Source organism: Phragmites australis, chromosome 1, assembly GCF_958298935.1.
Source record: "Phragmites australis chromosome 1, lpPhrAust1.1, whole genome shotgun sequence".
NCBI classification, from domain to species: domain Eukaryota; kingdom Viridiplantae; phylum Streptophyta; class Magnoliopsida; order Poales; family Poaceae; genus Phragmites; species Phragmites australis.
This window is the reverse complement of record NC_084921.1, coordinates 52,837,870-52,858,454: the sequence shown is the minus strand read 5'-3', so window position 1 is coordinate 52,858,454 and position 20,585 is coordinate 52,837,870. Positions and strand designations below refer to the sequence as shown.

Sequence of the window (20,585 nt, the reverse complement as noted above, 5' to 3'; positions counted from 1 at the left end):
GTATCACTGTTTGCATAGTGTTACAGTAAATTACATCAATTAATCATTAATTAAGATCAGATGATCAAGATTTACTACTACTACAGATCATCAATTAAGATCCCAGCCCTGGTTGACCTGACCTCCCCAGTCGTCAATCGAGCAAGCAGCGATGAATTTTACTCCTCCGTAGCCTGTGGTCTGTACCAACGTCACATGCTATGCTCCCTCCGCTCCCATGCGCAGCAGTCCTGGTGCTGGTACGCCGCCGCCCATGGGCTGCCCTCCCTGGTGATGAGACCGCTCACGTTCATCTCTGGTGCGCTACCGACTCAAACAAACACGGAGTAAAGGCAGGCGGCAAGCCACGAACCGTGGCCAACAGCCGGAGCACGCCATCTAGCGGGGGGCGGGCCGAAACAAAAGGCAGCCTAATCTGCGCGCCGCACCGGGCGGAAACCCAGGAAACACGCACCCGATCGCGCGCGACGGCCGCGGCCGCCACAACCGGCAAAGCCCAACCCTCATCAACCCCGCGGCTGTCGCCATGCTGTTACACTACACGCTAAGCATAACATAATTATCATAATTAAAACGCCTGGTCCGCTAATCGAGGTCGCCGGCAGGTGGGGCCTGTCCCCATCCGTTCCCTTCTGCCCGCGTTCCATTCCATTCCATCCCCTTGCCGATTTCTATTTCCATTGCATTTCCCGTCTCCCAACTCAATTATTGCCTCCCCTCTCCGGCTATCTCCTCCTCCCCTCCCCTCCCCTCCCCCGTCCCGTCTCTTCGCATCGGCGTCGAGAATGGCGGCTGCGCTGTGGACGCTGGTGGCGTTGGCGGTGGCGGCTGGCGAAGCGGCGGCGCCGGCGCCGGCGGAGTCGGCTCACAAGGTGCTGGAGGCGCACGGTCTACCGCGGGGGCTGCTCCCTGCAGGGATCGCGGCGTTCCGGTACAACGCGAGCAGCGGGCGGTTCGAGGCCGCGCTGGAGGCGCCGTGCACCGCGCGGTTCGAGGTCCGGATGCGGTTCAACGCCACTGTGGCCGGGGTCATCAGCTACGGCCGGATCGCGTCCATCTCCGGGGTCGCCGCGCAGGACCTCTTCATGTGGTTCCCCGTCCGCGGCATCCACGTCGACATCCCCTCCACCGGCGTCATCTACTTCGACGTCGGCGTCGTCTTCAAGCATTTCCCGCTCGCCATCTTCGACGCGCCGACGCCCTGCACGCCCGACCCGCTCCTCCTCCGCACGACCCCGCAGGTACACGCGTCCTAACCGAAACAATGGATCCCTCGTATCAGCAATCGATCGCTTTAACATGCTGTAACCGTTCTGTGTTATTCTTGGGCGCGGCAGCGGCTGGGGGACGGCGACGTGGACGGATTGGTCGCCGGCGGCGCGGTGTCGCAATGATGGAACGATCCGACGGTGTTCGCCTAGTCAGAACCAGAAGCGCAGTTTTGAGACAAGGAGCTGATCGGCCAATCGGTCGCCGCGGCATTCCTTCTTCTTCTTCTCTCTCTCTCCCTTTTTTTTTTTTTTTTTTTTTTTTTTTTTGCTTCTCCTACTCTGTTCTTGTTGTCGTTCATGTCCGTGTCCGTTGCGGGCGGAAGCTGCCGGCCGGCAGCCACGGCGGGCACGGAGAAAGCTGCCGATTCGGCAGACGGCGACGGGGGACGCATGTTCGCTCGCGCTAGCTGCGTGTCCTCCTTCTGTACCTCCTCATGCTCCGGTGGCCGTGTTGGCGATCGCCGGTGATACTTTTTCGCGGCAATAGATGGTTCTTGTACATGTCAAGTCCTGAAATTATGATTACTCCTACGTGTTTCTTCCTTGCGGTCGCGAACTCGCGTCGTTTCCGCATCCAACTTTTCGGCGTGCTACAGATTTTGCAATGCATTTATCCTCCTGCCCATTTGGTAATCCGGAGGCGAGCACTCCGACAGATGCCAACAGTCGTCGTCGTAGAGGTGAGGCCGTGACGGCGTCTCTGTCCGACCCATCGTGGCATCCAGTGGGCTTAATCGCTTTGCAATAGCTGCCAGTGTCTCTGACTACTGCTCTGAGTGGACTGAGAGAGGGCATGATGCGCCACCGGATGCTGGCGAGAAGATCCGAGGACGATCCGGTCGTGACCAGGAAAGAACGAACTCAGAGAAGAATGGGCGAGCCTTGTGGTTTGTGCCAAAAGTGGTCCTTGCTCCCGGGCCAGTGGTCTCTCCTCTCGGCTCTCGCTCGCCATAGGCTGCTGATCTGATCTCGTCTCGCCAAAAGTGAGCTCGCTTTTGGAGATTGGACCAGTCACCGCAACGCACTGCAGCCTGCAGGAGCAATGTTGGCTGCTGAGCGCTGAGTGGTCACCCTTCCTGTCCCGAGATGCGTCCTATCAGAATGAGCGATCCATGTAACAGGGTTACTAACTACTCCATTCTGATAGTAACAAATAGGATGGAAATAAAGTTTGATGCTCGTGAGTCAGTTTATGCTCGACTATGCTCAGCTTGACTCAATTTAATGGTCAAACTAGCTGAGCTCAAACCATCTTCTTAGCTCGGTGGCCAAACGACTGGAGGCAGAGCTAGCTCGTGAGCGACTTGATGGCTAGCCTAACATGTTGCCTATCCTCATATCTCAGTGGCTCATGGACTCAATCCTTAGTCCTCATGCAAAGTCACAGTACAAGACCCAAACATGCCTCTTTATCGTCACCAATGGGCCCGCCGCCTCTCCGCCCTCAAATCTTGCCTGTCGTCGCCTCTTCACACTCAAATCCCACCGCGTCTCTAGCTCTCCATCCTTAGATTATGCCGCCTCTCCGCCTGTTGTCGTCGAGTGGTGTGGTGAAGTCTTGAGCTGTTTTGGTGAGCTCGCGAGAGTTGTTCCATTTCCATTGCCCATGATCTCCTGTCAAGTGATCGTCTCTTCCTTTGTGGTCATTGAGCTCTTTGCCCCAAGATCTTGTATGACTGAGTTGATGGACAAAGGGCGTGAAGCGAATTAGTAAGCCACTAGGAACCGGCCAGGGTCCCTAATGCGGAAAATGATGAAGCGGAGAGGGGCTAGCCAGTGCCGTGTACGGGTGCCTAGCAGCTGAGTGGAGTGGCTCCTTACTAGCGGCAAGGTCTCGTTCGGGGCAGTTTTATTGGACCACAATGGTGCATAGTAGTGGGAGTGGAGACAATTTAGGGGATAGATAGAGTGCACGACCAATTTTAGTGGCCTCGTCATCCTCAGATATATGTTGAGATCTCGTGGTTGAAAACCCCGAGTGCGAAGCAACCTTAGCTCCCAAGCTAAGTCACCGAGCCGAGCTAATATTCTAGTTCGGTCGCCTAATTGAGCCGAGCTTGGTTCGACTTGTCTATATGTGAGCTCATTCCAGCTGGCTCGACACGATTCCACCCGTACTAACAAACCAGCAGCAGCTTAATCTGAGTTCTGACAGTGCTTTTAGGATTTATATATTCAGTTTCAGGAATTAAGTGCTCGTACTACTCTTTCCTAATGTACTAATCCAATTTGGTACCCCTAACGAGGAATGCAGTTCTCACCATAGGAACCTGCACATCTATTTCGAGTTCGGACACTTGTGACTTTTCAAAAATTCTTCAAAATGCATAGATATAGCATTGATGTAACATGCTCACCTGAAAATTTTGGGGAAAAAAAAGATCGGAACGACGCACGGTTGGTTACACGGCTGTGGTACACAAGTGGGGAGTCCGGCCGGCCTGGACAAAATTTTCCTGCCCAATACGGGGTTGCCACAAGCTGACAGGATGATGCGGCTGGAGACCTTGGCTCTTGCTAGATCTCCGTTCGGCCAACAGCTCAGCAACATCTGGATCCTGGGAACGGCACACATTGGATATTCTATTTGTAACAGACATCCCTGGGTGTAGTAGTAGGAGTGCTATTTTAGTCTGTCACAGTCCAAATTCGACTGGTTTTGGGTACATTTATTTAAGTGATCCTAGAAAAAAATATTACTCATTTCGTTAAATAATGTAATACATATTTTATTTTAAAAAATTATTAAAAATAAACTATGATATATAATTTCTTTATAATATATTATCAATTACTATAAAATTAATATTATATTAAAAATATTTTAAAATATAAATCTATTAAAATAAGTTTTATGTATTAAGGCCTTTTTGGAACGCAGAATTTTTTCGAGTCCTACATTTTTCTACGAAATTAAACTGATTTCTGTAAAATTTCTATATATCCCTATAAAATTCCTAAAAAAACTCTCTATATATAATTTAACTAATTATCAAAAGAGTTCTGATTATTACACTATGTCTTTGTAAAAATATCACTACTAACACATGGTTCAGGTTATCGGTGGCAATATTTGCAGGGATCTCGTGCCAGAGGCTGTTGAAAACAAGCCACAAAGCGAGTGGTATCACGTCCTACGTGTCAGTGCTCTAGTGGGCAGTGACAGGTCACAGGTAACATCGACGTGATGGGACACGATTAGCGAACCGAAGGGCAGGTGCATGTGCGAGGGGAGCTAATGATGGGGAAGAGACAAGCCTATCAACCGCAGCGGCCTTCTTCTGGTAGCTGCATGCTGCTTGGTTTTTTTAGCCTCAATTTGCAAGTATAAATTAGAGTATTTGAACTCACATATATATATATATATATATATATATATATATATATATATTTATAACATACACGCACACTCACTCACACATCTCTCCTTATATGAGCTACAACTTACACCTGGATATAGTGATGAGAAATCTCAGCTATCCGATTCGTGGTGAACTCTTTGGACTGATTGATATAGTTAAAGTACAACGGCACAAAAAGTTCATGTGCACCATGTTAATCTATTATACATACAGTACAAATTGGTTACAGTAGAATTGATTAATCAGTGACGAACACTGTAACACAAAACATATTTTACTGTGTAAACAGTGTTTCTCTACCTAAAACTTGACTTAATACAGAGGATTTGGATCCCTATAAGTCTATAACATACACACATACTCACTCAAACATCTCTCCATGTGCGAGCTACAATCTACACCCTATACTCTCACATCTGCTTTGAAGAGGAGGTTTTGGACACCTATATCCAGCGCATGTGAGAGGTAACGATTTTATTTTTGAAGGCAAGCCAGCGACGCTGATGGGCAGGCTGCTCAACGGCAGGCCTTGCCACTCGAGCTGAAGTTCGGTCTCTAGCTGCTGCTTGGTTGGTGCAGGTGGTGGGGGTAAATTCGGCCGGGAACAACAGCACCTGCGTCTGGATCATCCTCGCCTCACCTGCGGTGTCAGCTAGTGGCTCTCTTGGCTGTGGATTTGTTGGGTCTCGGTAGCGAATTAGGTGGCCGGGATAGGGATGGAGAAGGAAAGTCATGGAGAATTGCAGGGTCTTCGTCTGGCTGGGGCTTATCAGCTTGCACGCTTGCATGGCCGCATTGGATAGGAGCTGTGGATGCATCATGCATGTAGGTGGTGACGTCTGGGGCTTAGCTTGTGCATGCATGGCAGCGCAAGAGAGCTTGGGTGGCATGTGGTGACGTCGAGTCGCGGCAATGGATTGGTACGAGAAATAGAGCCAAAGAGGGACAAGAGATTAACTAGATTCGAATTGAGTTGTGGATGTCGATCAGAGTGTTGACTAGATTCGAATTGGGTGGAAACAATACGCGTCGGAGTTGTACGGGTTTTTTTTTTTTTTTGTTCTTTTGGATCCTGATCGCTCACCAAAGTGAATGTTACTTGCATGCGTGGCAATGGCAGCCTTCTCTGGGGGCAGAAGGAAAAAAGGAAAATAAAAGATTAACTCAAAATTGGGCCGTCAAAGCCAGTCCACAAATAAAGTCCAGCTCAAAATTTCAAACGTGCAGAGTATAAAAAACCTGGAAAAAGTCAATTTTGCCTCCCAACTATTGCCCGGTTCCATCCCCTCTCTCAACCGCAAAACTAACATTTTACCTCTCTCAACAGCCAATACCGGTTATAATTCCTCAATAACTCTGATTCAAGCTGGTTTTGGCCGACGTAGACAAAGTGTCGTGGCAAACCTACCATAGCAATACTCAAATAAAATCCCGGGCCTCAAATTGTTTTCGCATCCATTCCCCCATTCTGAAGCCGTAACGCTAGGGCTTGCCAGTGGCTCACCGGCGCAGATGGCGACCCTCTCCTAGAGCTCAGACTCGTCGTCTGGTTGGAGCTGGGATGGTGTGAGCTCATCCTCCCACATCCCGTACAGGGAGGGTCCCTTGTAGTACGAGCCACTGATGGTGTGCTAGTGCAACAAGAATGCTGTGAGATGGATCTCATGGAGCAATGAGAACCCCGTCTGAAAGTACCTGAAGTGTGCGCGAGCTTGGGTGAGTGAAATAGATGAATTTGTCTTCTGCTGTGGATGGATTTATCTTTGGTTTGCGCTTGGCTTGATTTCTTTGGTTTGAAGTGCAGGCTGGTGGCTGTAATTTCTTTGCCTGGTACGACCAGAGGATGACTAATTTCCTGTGCCAGGTTCTTGTGATCTACACGGCACCATTAGGGCATTGAAAAGGGAGAGGAACGAGTTGAGATCGGCACTTGGTGATGCGACATTCAAGCTGAATGAGCAATGGAGTGAGGTTGATGCATTGAGGGAGATGGCTAAAGCTGGGCACTGCGCAAGGGACAAAGAAGCTAGCAATACACTGCTCAGTGCTAGGGTCCATATGTTAGAGAAGGAGAGATTTGTATTCTTAGGAGTGATGGTGGCATGTTTTATTGTTGTAATTGTCCTGATAATAGACAAGTAAATATTATGGATGTTGTAGCCTTATTAACCCAGTAACCTATCATGATCATGTAACTAGTCTGGCAATGTCACATAACATATCATACAGTGACCACAAGTTTACTCCTTAGTAGTTCCAGCTGATAGCCATAAAACCTTTGGTACTGGTCTTTAGTTGAATCCAAAGCTTTTTGCATCACTATAGACTTGGCTCTCTTAATCTTTGTTATGCTCACATCAGTAAACATTTCTTCTTGAATAGTAGTCTTCATGCTCACAATGTTCCAAGTAGTATTGGCCATTATAAATTTCTCATACTTCTCAACAATCCTACTATCTGTTACATGTTTGTTATCCCTTCTAGGTGGACACATATGTTCATATCTGAAATATCTGCTAGTTATCTGTCACTGAGTTGGTTGAGCATAGAATAACTCATGGGCAACAGTTCTAATCACACTTTTCCTTGACCCTTGTTGGTTCATCCTTGACATATTTGAGCATTTTTCTCTCAGTCAATCCATACTTGATAACAGTTTTTTTGAACTACTCCTTTCCACTGAACTTCATTCTCAAAACAAATGTGGGAACACATTTCTTCTTGAATTTTTGATACTTGCTTTCCTTCCGTCTTGACTGTCCATCACTGCCAAGCTCTTATACTAACTCTTCATTATCACTATCAACATATGGGATCCCATTTCTTGAATCCTCAATTTCAACAAACCATGCTGCCCCTTTGATACTCCCGCTCAAGGACTACATCGTCAGTCCTTGCAGCCCGCTAACAAACCATACACTGCACTTATTAGCGGGCTGGCGACTCATGGGCATGCGAAGCTGGCGCTTCAAGTGTTTGAAAGGATGCAGGCTCAGACCGTCAGGCCTTGATCCAATCACTTTCGTCGGCGTGCTTACTGCGTGCAGCCATACAGGACTTGTCGATAAGGGACTGGAGTATTGGGAGGCACTGGTGCAGGAATATGGACTTGAGCGCCGTGCAGATCACTATGCCTGTGTTGTTGGCATGCTTGGTCGGGCAGGGAGGCTTGAGGTGGCTTACGAGATGGTGCAAACAATGCCAATGGGGCCACACCCAGGGGCTCTTGGTGCATTGCTGAGTGCCTGCAAGACACATGACGATGTTGAGATCGCAGAAATTGTTGCAAACAAGCTTTTTGAGTTGGAACCTTGGAACACTGGGAACTATATACTGCTGTCGAATATATATGCTGGGAAAGAACTATGGGAGGAGTCAGAAAGAGTTGGATCGCTGATGAGAACAAAACTGCCATTTAAAAAGCCAGGATCTAGTTGGGTTGAGGATCGACAGAGAGAGCGTGTTAGGATGTCTGTGAGGGACTGAAAATCAGTAGCAACACAGCTGTTGATTTGGAGATGGAGGAAGCTAGTCAGGCTTAAAAACAGAGCTAATTTAACAGCCAACAAAGCAGGAGCTTAGCTTACCGCTAAGGTATCTTCAGTTCTTCACAGTTCATGTCATATCTCGAAACGTACTGTGATATATTATTTTGATCTGTATAGGTACTGATCAAGTTGATTGCCTATAGTAAGTGTAGCTATCTTCTAATGAACTAAGGCCGCAGAGCATAAAACACTTGCAATAAAGCTCTACATTTGAGTAGGTGTTATAGCAAGAGATTCTAAGATATGGTCCACTGAATATTTAGGAATGGGGATGGTTATGCTTTGTTACAATTTGAACTCTACACTTTAATGCTTGTAATTGTAAGGCTTCAGCGAGAGGACCTCTTGATATAGTTTTCAAAAGCATGCTAAGTATGAAAGACTAGGATCACACGCAAATTATTAACATCAGAAAGAAGCAGTATCCTCATGAAATACGAAATGATTATTTACAACGTGCACTCCACATGAATGAGTGTATATTTGTCTTGATAGGTAAATCATAAGCAGAAGATCTAGAATAAATTTTTTTCTGCATGTTGATTATCCGCTTCCACAAAGGGGTGGCTCATCCCCTAGTGTACACTAGCAATAGTGATAGAATGCTAATTGCACCACTTTTTTTCAGGGCATATTCTCAGCTTGACTTCACTGCCTCGATGGCATGAACCAACTCATCAATCTTCGCACCAGTGACCTCCTTGACCACCTTCCCATCCTTGAGAATCTTGAATGTTGGTACAACCCTTATACCCAGCTCCTTGGCAAGAGGCTGCAAGTAGCAAGCGCAGAGGATTTTCAGCATGTCATATCCCACAGAGCACAGAATAGTAAATACACAAGAGACAGCAAAGAAATCCCAACGGACCCTGTTGTCCTGGTTGCAATCGAGCTTGAGAAACACAACATCTAGGTTCTTCTCAGACATCTCCTGGAATTTCGGTGCCATCACCTTGCAAGGGCCGCACCTGCAAACAAGAGTACCAGACAAGCATCAGTGTCTGCAGTGAGGTGGGATCTTTCCTCTTCTTGATTTTTCACCTTGGTAAAGGACTGAAACGGAGAAGAGATTGCGGAGCTCGGACGATACCATTGGGTGTACATATCGAGGACGACGACCTTCTCTCCTGCCGCCTTGACGATTGGCCAGAAGGTGTCCTTGTTCACCTCCGTCACCGTTCCGGTCACCGCCTCAGATCCCGCCGAGGTTGTCTCCAAGCTGCTTGACCTCACCGGGGTCACTCCCCTTGTCTCGGAGCCCGTCATCACCGTCAGACTCCTCTTCTGGGACGCTGCCGTGCTGCCGAGCAAGGCTGGGAAGCGTCCGCAGGCGGCCGGGCGGCATGTGGAGATGGCCGGCGAGGAGGCCGGCCCGTGAGACGAGGAGATGGAGAGGCGTAACGCCATTGGATGCTTGAGATTTGGAGGGTATCGGGCGGTGGGTCTGGTAGGAGAGGAGCTTCGCAGCAGCGGCGGCAACAGACGTGTGGGCGAGCTTGACAGGATATCCTGGGCTTCTTGTGGTATTTATCGGCTTTCAACGAGCAATACTTTCTTGTGGGAAATGACACGTCTGCCCCCGGCAATTTATGCATTTCTGTGGTGATGCCGCAATCCTGTGAGCCGTAACGTTTTGCGCTAGAGGGCATTTTTGGTATCTTGGAGATCGCATTGTGTGGTGACCTGATGAGAAATTTGTGCAACACTTGTATGTGTCGGTAACTGGTGGGCTCCGCACAGGCATGGGCCCACATGTCGGGGTCTCGGGGATACTATACTGGTATTGCTCAAGGACAAGTGGTGTCACGATGAATGTAAAATGGAATCAGCATTAAAGATCCCTTTGCACCAACATGTTGCACTGTCGCTATTCCTATTTGTTACTTTCTGTAATTAAAATGGTATTCAAAATATATATGTTGCCATTATTTTGTAAGGAAATCCATAATCCTAACCGATCTGTTCGTGCCAAAGGTGAAGTAGTTTCTCCGCCCAACTTTCATGGGTCACCCAGTTCACCCTTTTTTCACCGTTCTTAGTTCATCGCATGTGATATATTGGTGCAATCACACGAAAGAAACCCAGATGATTTTTACAGCAAAAGGCCAAATCCACGATTGCACTACGTTCTCGGGGTATCTACATGTCGCCAAATTCTATCTTGCCTAGTTGCCTGCCCGGCCAAATTTCTTTGTCACACTACAACTTCTACATCAGCGGCCAATATTTGTGGCTTGGCTCGCATCATATCTGGGAGAAGAAAAGAAAAAGAAAAGTGCCGGAGATTTTCTCAGAAAACGTCAGATATCTCGTCCGCTACAAGTGCGACGCAGAGTTAGAATGAGAAAGCACGGTTCATCGCGGAGAAAGCAGGAAGCGCTGCAAAGTGCAAACCCATCTGGTACACAAATCGTTCTGCAGAATACGTGGCTCAGGAATATTTGGACACGGAATTCAGGAAGGTAGGAAACTAGAAACCGCTGATGCTCCGTCTGCATCTGCAGAAGCAGATCATCAAGGCTAGGCCCAAGCGAATTCAGCCCACACGGCCTAATCACCTACGACAACTACGAAAGCGCCGGAACCGGAGTTTTTTATTTTTATATTTTTTTCATTAAATATTTAAATAAATAGACTCCTGCCAATAAAATTTACAAATATAGACGTCTATCGTCCTCTGAAAAGGCTAACAGGCGGTAAAAATGATCACGGTGGCAGGACCACCCCTTACTGCCCTCTGAAAGGGCGGGTGGGGTAACCGCCCTCTCAAAGGGTGAGTAGGAAGGATCCCCGCGTCCGCTACCCTTACTGCCCTCTCAGAGGGATGGTTAGGGCGCCGGCCCTGCCCCTCTCCTCTATATAAACCTCAAAAATAAAAAAAATACTTATTTTATTCTCGAAAAAGAGAAAGGAAGAGGAGAGGAGAGGAGAGAGAGGCAACGCGGCGAAGTCCTACTGTTTTCGATCTGCGGATTTTGAAGCGCATTTTTCGGTAATTTTTTTATACTCATGTTTTTATTAGTAAGTAAAGTAACATTAGATCTAGGTTTAGCAGTATAATAATAGCTATATTAGATATGACCTAGGGTATAGGAATGTAGAAAATGCTGTATTTTGTAGTATGCTGTAAATATTAATTACGATGTGGTAGGATAGTCATTAGATGCAAAGTAGTATTTATAGTATGGTAATTTTGAATATCTAGATTGTACAGAATAAATATGTAAGTAATAATTATAGATAATTAGAAATTTTATTAAGTAGACGGATGGTTAATTAGTTTAATTAAGTTCGTTTGCTTAGAGGCAATATTAAATAAACCTATTTTTAGGCGATAATCGGTGTCGGTAATTTTGTTATAGTTTCGATAATCAGAAATATAGTTTTCCGGTCTTAACATTAGATATATTTTCGGATGTTTCTAGGGATGTCAGATAAATTATATTTTCAGATATGTTATAGTGAAGATCAAGGTATGTGTACATTATGGTTAGCCCTACCCGCTCTTTTTAGCGGTGAACGCCTATTTTTACAAATCTTACTGTTAGAAATCTATTTATTTAAATATTTAATCGAAAAATATAAAAATAAAATACTCCCCTCCTGTGGCCTCCGCGCCGCTGCTCTGCCCTGCGTGGCCTTGGCCCAACGGCCTATATTTTCAGTAAAAAAAAACGAGCACGGCGCATTTTTTACTAGTGGACTGCCTTCGTCTCGGCCCAACTCCGATCTTTTCCCAGTCGTTCTCGGTTGCAAATGTTTGGGTTTGAAACATGGAGATCAGATCGACACGAAAAAATTTGCTGGAGGCAAGAGGAGGCTGAAAAAACACCCGATTGAAACGATGTGCGATTGAAGCAGACATGGGAGAAGAGTTCTGGATGTAGCTTGTCGAGTTATTTGGTGCCGTTCCAGTTTCTGAATTCTTTTGTATGAGCAGAATGGTTTACCATATTGGCATGCTGGAGGCACAACCAATCTGATGTATGACACTGAATAACTGTAATGGTTAACAGTCTCGTTTTAAATGAAATGGGACAGGGCTGTGGCCTTCCATTCTTTAAAAAAAAAATCATCACGACAAAACCACCGCGAAGGGTATGAATCATAACTGAGCATTATGTAACAAGTCGAGATATGGATTCCTTGCACCAAACAATGTACACTTGTAGGACGAAACTACAACTTTTCGTCCAAAAGAAAGAGCAACACGCGTCATTCTTGGATGTAATCATATACAGTATGAGGGTATAGCAGTGAGCCGTCCTCCTTGTAGTGGAGGAGGTAGTAGCATTTGATGCAGAAATAGCACGGGTTGTTCAGAGCCCACTTGTCGTCGATCGTCATCTTGGTCGCATGGTAGATCTGGCACACCGAGCATTTCTGGAAACGCTTCTGCAACTGGAACGTCAGGAGAGGGTACACTGCTTGGTTCTGTGTGTCCTCAGGGTGGATCAACCTCATATCCCTGATCACGATCATGTGCTTGCAGTTCCCCTGAAAATGCAACATCATGTCAGAAAAATAGCTAAAGGATCTCCAGTCTTTGTTCTGTTGCCCAATAGGCGATATGATTGTGACGCAGTCCACGAATAATGCAATGCAGTGCAGAGTGAGCTATAGGCAAACATCAGTTCCAAACAGCATTGCAATTCAAGTTAAACGTTTTTAGACTCCACTGGGAACATGACATAAGAAAGCAACAGATAGTTACGTTCTTTTATCTTTTCCTGAAAATAAAGGACAAGCATGAACCAAGCCTTGCTCGGTTAGCAGGAGGTACCGTAAAGCACCCTGCCCACCCGGGCTCTTACTACTCCGTACAGTAATGCTTGAGCTCCTAGCTAAGTTCAAACAAGAAAATGAAGCAGCAGAGCATTTTATTGTGATCGATCAGCATTCAACTTCAACATATGAAAGACAAAAAAAATTCTGATGCAAAAAATCTGGAAACAATGGAGAAACAGATCCATCACACGCCATGTTTTCTCCAATCAAATCTGTGAAGCCAGTAAGCCATAAAGAGGATATATGAGAACCTGATGGCAGTAAAGGTACCCAGCACCAAGGCGGAACTGCAGGTTGGAAAAACGAGTCCTGTGCATTCTTTCAGATTTAAACTCAGGCACATTGGAAATATTCAAACCCCTCAATAAGTCCTTTTGTCGTTTCTTCAAAACACCGGATGTTATGGCATCCCACTTCTCTGCTACCTCATCACTGGAATTATTAAGCCATTCTAGTATAGGTTTACTGTAATCAGTGGCAGAATAATGCCGCATATCATTGTAGAACGTGTCCTGACATAAGAGAGTAGATATTAACAAAGTTGCAACACTTCTTTAACAAAATGTCTCCAATTTTCAAGAAGGAAAAGCATACTTCGATAAGGAAATAACCAGAATGATCGTGTTGCCCAGCCACCTTCATCAACTTATCAGTCAAACAATAAATGTTGTCCCTTAGATCAGTAAGGAATTGGCTTCCCAACACAAGAAATTCCTGGCTCTGCAAGGCATGGAAATCAAAACTGGAGCTTTCACCTTAAGAATAAGTATGTGTAAGTTGTAATTAAAGGGGAAGCTATTACTTTCACAGAGCCATATCTCTTCTGATAAATTTCCACACAAAGAATTACTTCTGGATGGACCACAGGCCTGTGCTCCTCAGATTTCGAAGCTTTGTTCTGGTTAAAAATAGATTGTAAGACTAAAATTCCAAAGATAAGAGTTTGTGTAAAGAGATGCCACACATGAATTGAGATAATCCAAACCTTCCAAGGTGCACTGATGTATTTAAGGGATCTTGCCATTTCAATTTTCTCAGATGATGACTTGGAAACTTTAGACGTCACAGAATCACCACTGCACCCAAAGAATCATTTTTCATTTAAGATCGTGGCATGAAAAAAGTCATATGGTATAGTCTAATTTTAATTTATGGTCTCAAGTGCATACTCATAAAATGGCCATCGGGCTCTCCCTCGAGTTTGTGCCACTTGACTACTGTATCAGTATATTACATCTGGTCTAGCATTCTACCGAGGACCACTTGACAGCCTAATTTTTCCGCACTTGTCATGGCTTGCAGGATGCCAGGATAGCGTTCCATTCAGATTGGATAAAGAAAAATGCAAAACCCAACAAATAAATATGTATGGTAGAATCATAAAATACAGTAACAATAGGCACCTAAGAACGAGTGCTTTACCTGAATGAGTGCAACCTGGCTGCAAGTTTGTCCTCATCTTGCTTGGCTTTGATTTCTGCCATCTTCTTTGCTTTATTAAGATAGCTCCCCTGATCATGGCAGTACCATCAGTATATAACGACGCCAAATCATCAGAAAAAAGATTTTGCAGGTGTGACAAGTGCAGTTCAATGTTAAATGACAAAAACCACAGGTTACTCTTACAAGAATATAAATACAAGATAACATTCAGCGAATGTTTTAAGATACAGATAACACTGCAAAGTAGCCCTAATCCTCCACAAAATCAGATCTTACAATATAATTTGCAGAGAGAGAGATGGATTTATCAACAACTGCTTAGCACCCTACTCAAACACAGGGTACATGTTTAGTGAACATGATTCTTTTAAAGACAAAGCTGACTTAATGCAACAACGCAATGAGGCAGTTACGCTAGATGAATTCTTAAACAATTGCATTTAACAAAAACAAAAAGGCAGCCAGAAGAGGTATAGACATACTTGTAAAATTTTCGCTCGAACCTCCCGATCAAAATGCCTGCCTCTCTTTTTGCCCTTTCTACATTTTATTTGTCCATTTGTGCCCTCTGGATCATGTGGAACAATTGACATACCATCAACAGGTGATTCAGAGACCCCATTTTCAGCTGATGGATTTGAAGCAGCTGTTCCATTTCCCTTGCTACCTTGTAGTTCATATGGTACAATTGCCATGTCAAAAGGTGATCCATGGCTCTCTCTTTCAACTGATGAATCTAATGTGATGGCTCCATTTTTCCCCTTTCCGCCTCTAGTTTTCCCCATTTTGCCTCTGGGCTTTCCATTGCTGCCTTGTGGTTCATGAGATATGACTGACATATCCTCAACAGGCAATATAGAGCTCTGTCTTTCAGCTGATGAGCTCAATGTGAGAGCCTCGTTTCTAGGGGTTCGATTCGCTGGCATCCTGCATATGGTAAATCAAAGGACATATCAGATCATATTAGCCAATACAACAAATAAGAAAGTGAAATTCTACATATCAGGCATGCAGCTACAATCATGAAAAAGAGATGGTGTGGTGCACAAAGATCACAACAATGGCACTATACAGATAATTAAAAAAAGGAAAGAAAAACTGATGCTGTGCTTTTATTTTGCAAGAGCACTAGCAACGATTGCCAACTTGGACACTGCATCACGCACCTTAGCAAATATTCAACTGGCATGAAGGCTAACCAGTAACCACCATGCCATCCTTATCGAATAACACGCTGCGCACGTTGCATCTAATTTGACTTGCCAAAACCACCACAACATCTCCCGTCAAAAAAAACCACCACAACAAGATAAGAAATCAACCACACTAAGAAATACCAAGCAATGGTCAAAGCAAGCCGCTTACCCTCCATCTAACCTTTGCTCCTCTGGTTGCGGCAGAGCGCCCGAGTCCCAGTCCTCCTACAAGCACCAACCATCACAATCTCAAATCAAAAGATCTTCCAAACCATAGGAAATTAGAGCAAGCTGATTAGTGGTAGAGAGGTCACCTCCATAGCCTCCCGGAGGGCGCACTCAGCCAGCTCCTCCTCGGTGAGCACCCTCAGCTCATCGAATCTGCGCAAACCCATCCACGCAGTGCAAATAAAAAACACTAATAGCGGAGGGGGAAAGGATTATATCGACACAACAGAATGAACTATGGACTTACGAGAGCTCGTCGTCGAATTCGTCGCCGGGGTCTCCTAATTCGGCTTGCAAGGACTGGATGCAAACGAAATCAGGATATAATTATGCCCATAACTCTGGGTGAAATCAAGGTTAGGGTTTTGGAACAATTGCAAGAGGCTGGTTGGCACCTGGAGCTCATCGAGGGCGGAGGACATGAACCCTGCGACGGTGGATACGGGTCCGACCATGAAGGGGACGAACACCGGGCCGCCCCGAGCGAAGGGCACGCGCTGCCGCTCGCCGGCGGCGGAGCTCTCGGCTTCGTCCCCGGCGGCCGCCATCACCGCGAACGCTTCTCTTCTCCTTGTCGATGACGCATTGACGCACACTGTTGACGTTGCCACAGCGCTAGAAGCCCGGAGGTGGCCACAGGAGCAGCGGAGACTTGCACTCTCACAGTCCGCCGCGCACTGGCCGGGCCGAGCCCTTGCCGCTCGCTACGCCCGCGTCAGCTCACGCCCCGACCGACTACTGCGTTGGAGCGCCCGACGCACGCGCCCAGCGCCCTCCGGCAGAACCCCCTCTCGGCGTCGCTTGCCCAATGCCCACTCGTCGAGACGCCTCCCCCGCGAAATCGACCGCAGCGCGCCTGTGCCGCCGCCGCCCGCGCGAATATGGTACTCCCGGTTCCAGTGCCCTACAGGTAGCAAGTGGGCTGTCACGTTGTGGCCCAATGGGCTTTAGGCTATAGCTTGACAACCGATGTTGCTAGCCCATCTTGGCGTGCACGGCCCATTAGCTAGCTACCCGGTCATCTTCCTTGCGAGACCTCACTGACAGATGACTCCGAATGCATAGGGCGCACGGTTCCCTCGTTGGAGTTGCTCCAACGACGTCGGAGCTCGATCAGGAACACCCACGGGACATCTCCGCGATGCACTGGACATCAAGGAGGTGTCCGCGACGATAGCGGTCCGCCGTAGCAGCGTCGGGAGCTCGCCGGACTTGACGCGAATAGCGACGCACTACGGAAACTTGCGTGTACAGCCTCCCGAAGAAAACCAACGCGCGCAAACGCATCTACGGATCGTTATGAGGTCGCCGGCGGCTGCCATGGCCCTAGACGAGCAGCTGTGGCGCACCGCAATGAGCGGTGGTAGCAGGAGCCACCAGCATCAGAGGATGAAGGTGTTGGAGTAAACGGAGGGCAGTGTCGCGGACAGAGGGAGCTCCCAGTCTCCCACAGGCGGGCGACGACCTGCAGTCCTGCTTTGTGATGTGGATACCACAGTAGCAACTCACAGACATCTTGCTAGTCATAGTAACGATGAAGGCATAACAAGAGAGGAGGAAACATGAGGTCGACACGATTATGAAGTTTTTGACGCAAAAAGATACTACACGTCAAATACTGAGTTTCTTATGTGTAATATCCAACGGGCAACATCTATATTATTCTAATCATGGTGCTATGTCATCGGACATTCGTAGTCATTCAAGCTCGAGAGGGATCCGTCAAAACGCAGATGACCGATGGCTTATTCTTGGTTGTTAAGATCAAGAATGAATAGCAATGTAGATTGAAAAGGAGAATTAGGATAAAAAAGATATAAACGAAAGGTAATATAAATTGTGTTTGATCTATTGAATGATTTCTTAATTGGTCATGACCCTTTCATATTTAAATGACAATATGTATCATAGCGGTAAAAGATCATGACTTCTAATTCAAACCGAACAAAACTTGCATATATGATTTGGTAATATCATCTGATCTCCAAACTTTTTATAACTAACATATCTTTTTTATTTGACTACATAAACTCTCATACATCTACCCGAGTATCCTTTATTGCAGTTTGGTCTTCCTGGATTCGACTACCTGCTCGATCTGAACATATGTTCGCGTATCGCCTGCTCGGTCTGACCACCTGCTTAGAGATCGATTGCTCTATGTGTCTATGTGCTTGAATCCGACTAGTCCTTCCACCACCTCAGATACCAGCTGCTTAGTCTGACCATTCCTTAGAGACATGTGCTCGAATTTGATTAGTCACTGCTCGGTCCGTCACCTGCTCTAAGACCATGTGCTTGAATTCAATCCATCGGAAACACTCACCTACCTGCTCGAAGATCACCTGGTCAAAGACCACCTTAGTCGGAGAACACCTTAGCCAGATACCACCTGCTCAAAAATCACCTTATTGGGGATAACCATAGTCAGAGATCACCTGGTTAGAGACCACCTGCTCGGTTCAACCACTCCCACACATTCAACTAGGTCCAATAATATCTCATTAAGTTGATCATCACTGCAATAACCACTATAGATATCAAATCTTGTCATCAACATGTGTCTCCTTATTTTTGGTAAACATACATGTTTGACACAAAACAATATCCTCACTTGTTTCTCATAACGATGGTAAGCAAAGCATTGGCCATATTTTATCTAAGTATCACTAGGATAATACTTCTTCAAGTATTGTTCGTTAATAGCTTTATGTAATTTATTCCTGTGTAAGGTTTCTAACAAATAGGAATTTTCGAGGACGATACTTACAACTCTGTATAGACCTTCCTAGCTCAGAGACCACTTGTCAAACTTAGTCTTCCATACAAGATCTCTAATTTGAAATAACTTTGCTCTTACCTTCTTGTTGTAGGCTTTACTACTTTTAATTTATCCTTCTCAATTTCTCTTAAAGCTTGTAACCTTTCATCTGTCACTTCAGCAATCATGTATTAGATCATAATAATCCACATGCGACATGTTGTTCTACTCGGCTAACCTCAAAGCACCAAGATTTACTTCAACAAGCAGTACAATCTCTTATCCATAAATAAGTTCATACGGTGTTACTTTAATGGCACTATATCTAGAAATACGGTGTGCCCATAAAGCCTCCGATAGAAATTCATGTCATTTTTTGGGATGTTCCTCTATTTTCTTCTGGATAAGCTTAATCAAAATTTTATTATTAAACTCGATCTGACAATTAGCCTAGGTATAATATGAAGATGAATCGATAAGCTTAATTTTTAATGACTCAGCAAATTCACGTATCTGATGTAACATGAATAAAGTACTATGATCCGTTAAAATTTGCAGAATGCCGAATTTATGAATAATATGCTCTAAAATAAAATCAATCACTTCCTTGTGTGTCATATTCTTAAGAGGAACAATTTCAGCCCACTTGGTGAAATAATCAATAACCATCAAAATAAAGCAATTACCTTTAGACGATGAAGGGCATATTTCATCAATAAAATCTAAGCCTTATCCTCAGAACAATCATGGTTTAATAATAGGATGCATCATAACAGCAGGAACTAATTGGCATGCCTTACATCCCTTATAATACATGAAGTAATTATTATATATAGTGGACCAATAGAATCCAGCTCTTTTAAATAACCATTTCATCTTACGTGTTGATTGATATGTGCCACATATGCCTTCATGTACCTTTCATATAGCAATTCTTGCTTGATCTGAATCCAAGCACTTGAGAAGCAAACTATCTACGACTCAGTGATATAGATCATCATTCAACCATGCATATTTGAAGGCTTGTCACCGAATATTTCTACCAAGACTTTTGCTTTGATCCTTCAAATAATAAATTAAAGGTCTTCTCCAATCCTTAGATTCAGCCACTTCAACATTTTCTCTCACTGGAGAAGATATAACCGAATTCAAGAACTCATATCCGGCTATACAATGATCAATATTTTCAAGCATCGATATTTCAAACACAAAGAATTTGCCTATATCAACTTGATAACTAGATATTTGTTGCATTAAGTCGTTAGCTCTAAAATTATCATCTCTAGACACATGACTGATAGTAAAATCATCCAAGATGGCAATGATGTCTAGACATTTATCAAGATAGCTATTTAGTGATTTGTCAAAACATCGATAATTACCGAACACTTGCTATACAATTAGCAATGAATCACCAAAAGCTTCTATATTCTTTACACCCATATAACTTAAGATTTCTAATCCAAATAAGAAAGCTTCATATTCGGCTTGGTTATTAGTAAAAAAAAAAAACTCCAAACGACAAGATATTTTAAAAACAACACCTTTAATTGAAACAAAAATAAGACCAACACATTGTCCTACCACATAAACCGAACCATCAAAATAAAGATTTCATAGTTTAATAGATATATAACTGAATTCTAAACTATGACTATCATTAATCTGATGGTCAATAATAAAATTAGCCATAATCTAGCCTTTTATAGATTTCAAAGACTCATAAGCCAGATCATACTCTATAAGTGCATAAGCCCATTTGACAATTCTATCACTTAAAATTGGTATTTGCAACATGTATTTGACCACATCGGTTTGATATGCTACTACGCAAGTACTAGATAGCAAGTAATGCATCAACTTTGTGCAAGCATAATACAACTATAAGCATAATTTTTTAATAAAGAAATATCTCATTTCCTCTTCCAAGAGGCATTGGCTCAAGTATGTAACTGCATATTCATTGCCATTAATTTCTTGTGTCAAAA

The 20,585-nt window shown here is 44.9% G+C and overlaps 4 protein-coding genes across 7 annotated transcripts; 2 read left to right on the top strand and 2 right to left on the bottom strand.

The window, feature by feature from the left end:
• The first annotated feature begins 721 nt into the window (after positions 1-721).
• On the top strand, positions 722-1,802 carry LOC133890758 (uncharacterized). Its single transcript, XM_062331286.1, has 2 exons — positions 722-1,241; positions 1,338-1,802. The coding sequence occupies exons 1-2, from the start codon at positions 786-788 to the stop codon at positions 1,392-1,394; spliced, it is 513 nt and encodes a 170-aa protein (XP_062187270.1). The 5' UTR covers positions 722-785; the 3' UTR covers positions 1,395-1,802.
• A 5,777-nt stretch (positions 1,803-7,579) lies between these two features.
• On the top strand, positions 7,580-8,119 carry LOC133886202 (pentatricopeptide repeat-containing protein At5g39350-like). The gene has a single exon (XM_062325938.1). The coding sequence runs from the start codon at positions 7,580-7,582 to the stop codon at positions 8,117-8,119; it is 540 nt and encodes a 179-aa protein (XP_062181922.1).
• Positions 8,120-8,580: 461 nt separating this feature from the next.
• On the bottom strand, positions 8,581-9,694 carry LOC133927140 (thioredoxin F, chloroplastic-like). Its single transcript, XM_062373451.1, has 3 exons — positions 9,272-9,694; positions 9,050-9,149; positions 8,581-8,953 (listed from the first exon to the last, which is right to left on the bottom strand). Exons 1-3 carry the CDS (start codon positions 9,586-9,588, stop codon positions 8,819-8,821), a joined length of 552 nt encoding a protein of 183 aa, XP_062229435.1. The 5' UTR covers positions 9,589-9,694; the 3' UTR covers positions 8,581-8,818.
• Positions 9,695-12,280: 2,586 nt separating this feature from the next.
• LOC133927116 (snRNA-activating protein complex subunit-like) lies at positions 12,281-16,706 on the bottom strand. Of its 4 annotated transcripts, none has more exons than XM_062373425.1 (11): positions 16,232-16,706; positions 16,084-16,136; positions 15,923-15,989; positions 15,778-15,833; positions 14,895-15,339; positions 14,392-14,480; positions 13,955-14,045; positions 13,772-13,867; positions 13,564-13,689; positions 13,221-13,481; positions 12,281-12,678 (listed from the first exon to the last, which is right to left on the bottom strand). In XM_062373425.1, exons 1-11 carry the CDS (start codon positions 16,382-16,384, stop codon positions 12,397-12,399), a joined length of 1,719 nt encoding a protein of 572 aa, XP_062229409.1. In that variant the 5' UTR covers positions 16,385-16,706; the 3' UTR covers positions 12,281-12,396. The 4 variants fall into 4 exon arrangements, with proteins under 4 accessions (XP_062229409.1, XP_062229414.1, XP_062229420.1 ...); XM_062373430.1 differs by lacking the exon at positions 16,232-16,706 and adding an exon at positions 15,579-15,670 and having other exon boundaries at positions 16,084-16,101; XM_062373436.1 differs by lacking the exons at positions 16,084-16,136; positions 16,232-16,706 and adding an exon at positions 15,579-15,692.
• Positions 16,707-20,585: the final 3,879 nt, after the last annotated feature.

What these genes read in the sequence shown, in the direction of transcription:
- LOC133890758 (XM_062331286.1), top strand. Translation starts at nt 786, where the DNA reads ATGGCGGCTGCGCTGTGGACGCTGGTGGCGTTGGCGGTGGCGGCTGGC. An exon ending in TCCTCCGCACGACCCCGCAG is followed by an intron (nt 1,242 to 1,337) that starts GTACACGCGTCC and finishes TGGGCGCGGCAG; the next exon opens with CGGCTGGGGGACGGCGACGT.
- LOC133886202 (XM_062325938.1), top strand. Translation starts at nt 7,580, where the DNA reads ATGGGCATGCGAAGCTGGCGCTTCAAGTGTTTGAAAGGATGCAGGCTC.
- LOC133927140 (XM_062373451.1), bottom strand. Translation starts at nt 9,588, where the DNA reads ATGGCGTTACGCCTCTCCATCTCCTCGTCTCACGGGCCGGCCTCCTCG. An exon ending in CTCGATATGTACACCCAATG is followed by an intron (nt 9,150 to 9,271) that starts GTATCGTCCGAG and finishes TCTTGTTTGCAG; the next exon opens with GTGCGGCCCTTGCAAGGTGA. An exon ending in ATTGCAACCAGGACAACAGG is followed by an intron (nt 8,954 to 9,049) that starts GTCCGTTGGGAT and finishes TGCTACTTGCAG; the next exon opens with CCTCTTGCCAAGGAGCTGGG.
- LOC133927116 (XM_062373425.1), bottom strand. Translation starts at nt 16,384, where the DNA reads ATGGCGGCCGCCGGGGACGAAGCCGAGAGCTCCGCCGCCGGCGAGCGG. An exon ending in GAATTCGACGACGAGCTCTC is followed by an intron (nt 15,990 to 16,083) that starts GTAAGTCCATAG and finishes GGGTTTGCGCAG; the next exon opens with ATTCGATGAGCTGAGGGTGC. An exon ending in GCCAGGTTGCACTCATTCAG is followed by an intron (nt 14,046 to 14,391) that starts GTAAAGCACTCG and finishes CTTTGGGTGCAG; the next exon opens with TGGTGATTCTGTGACGTCTA.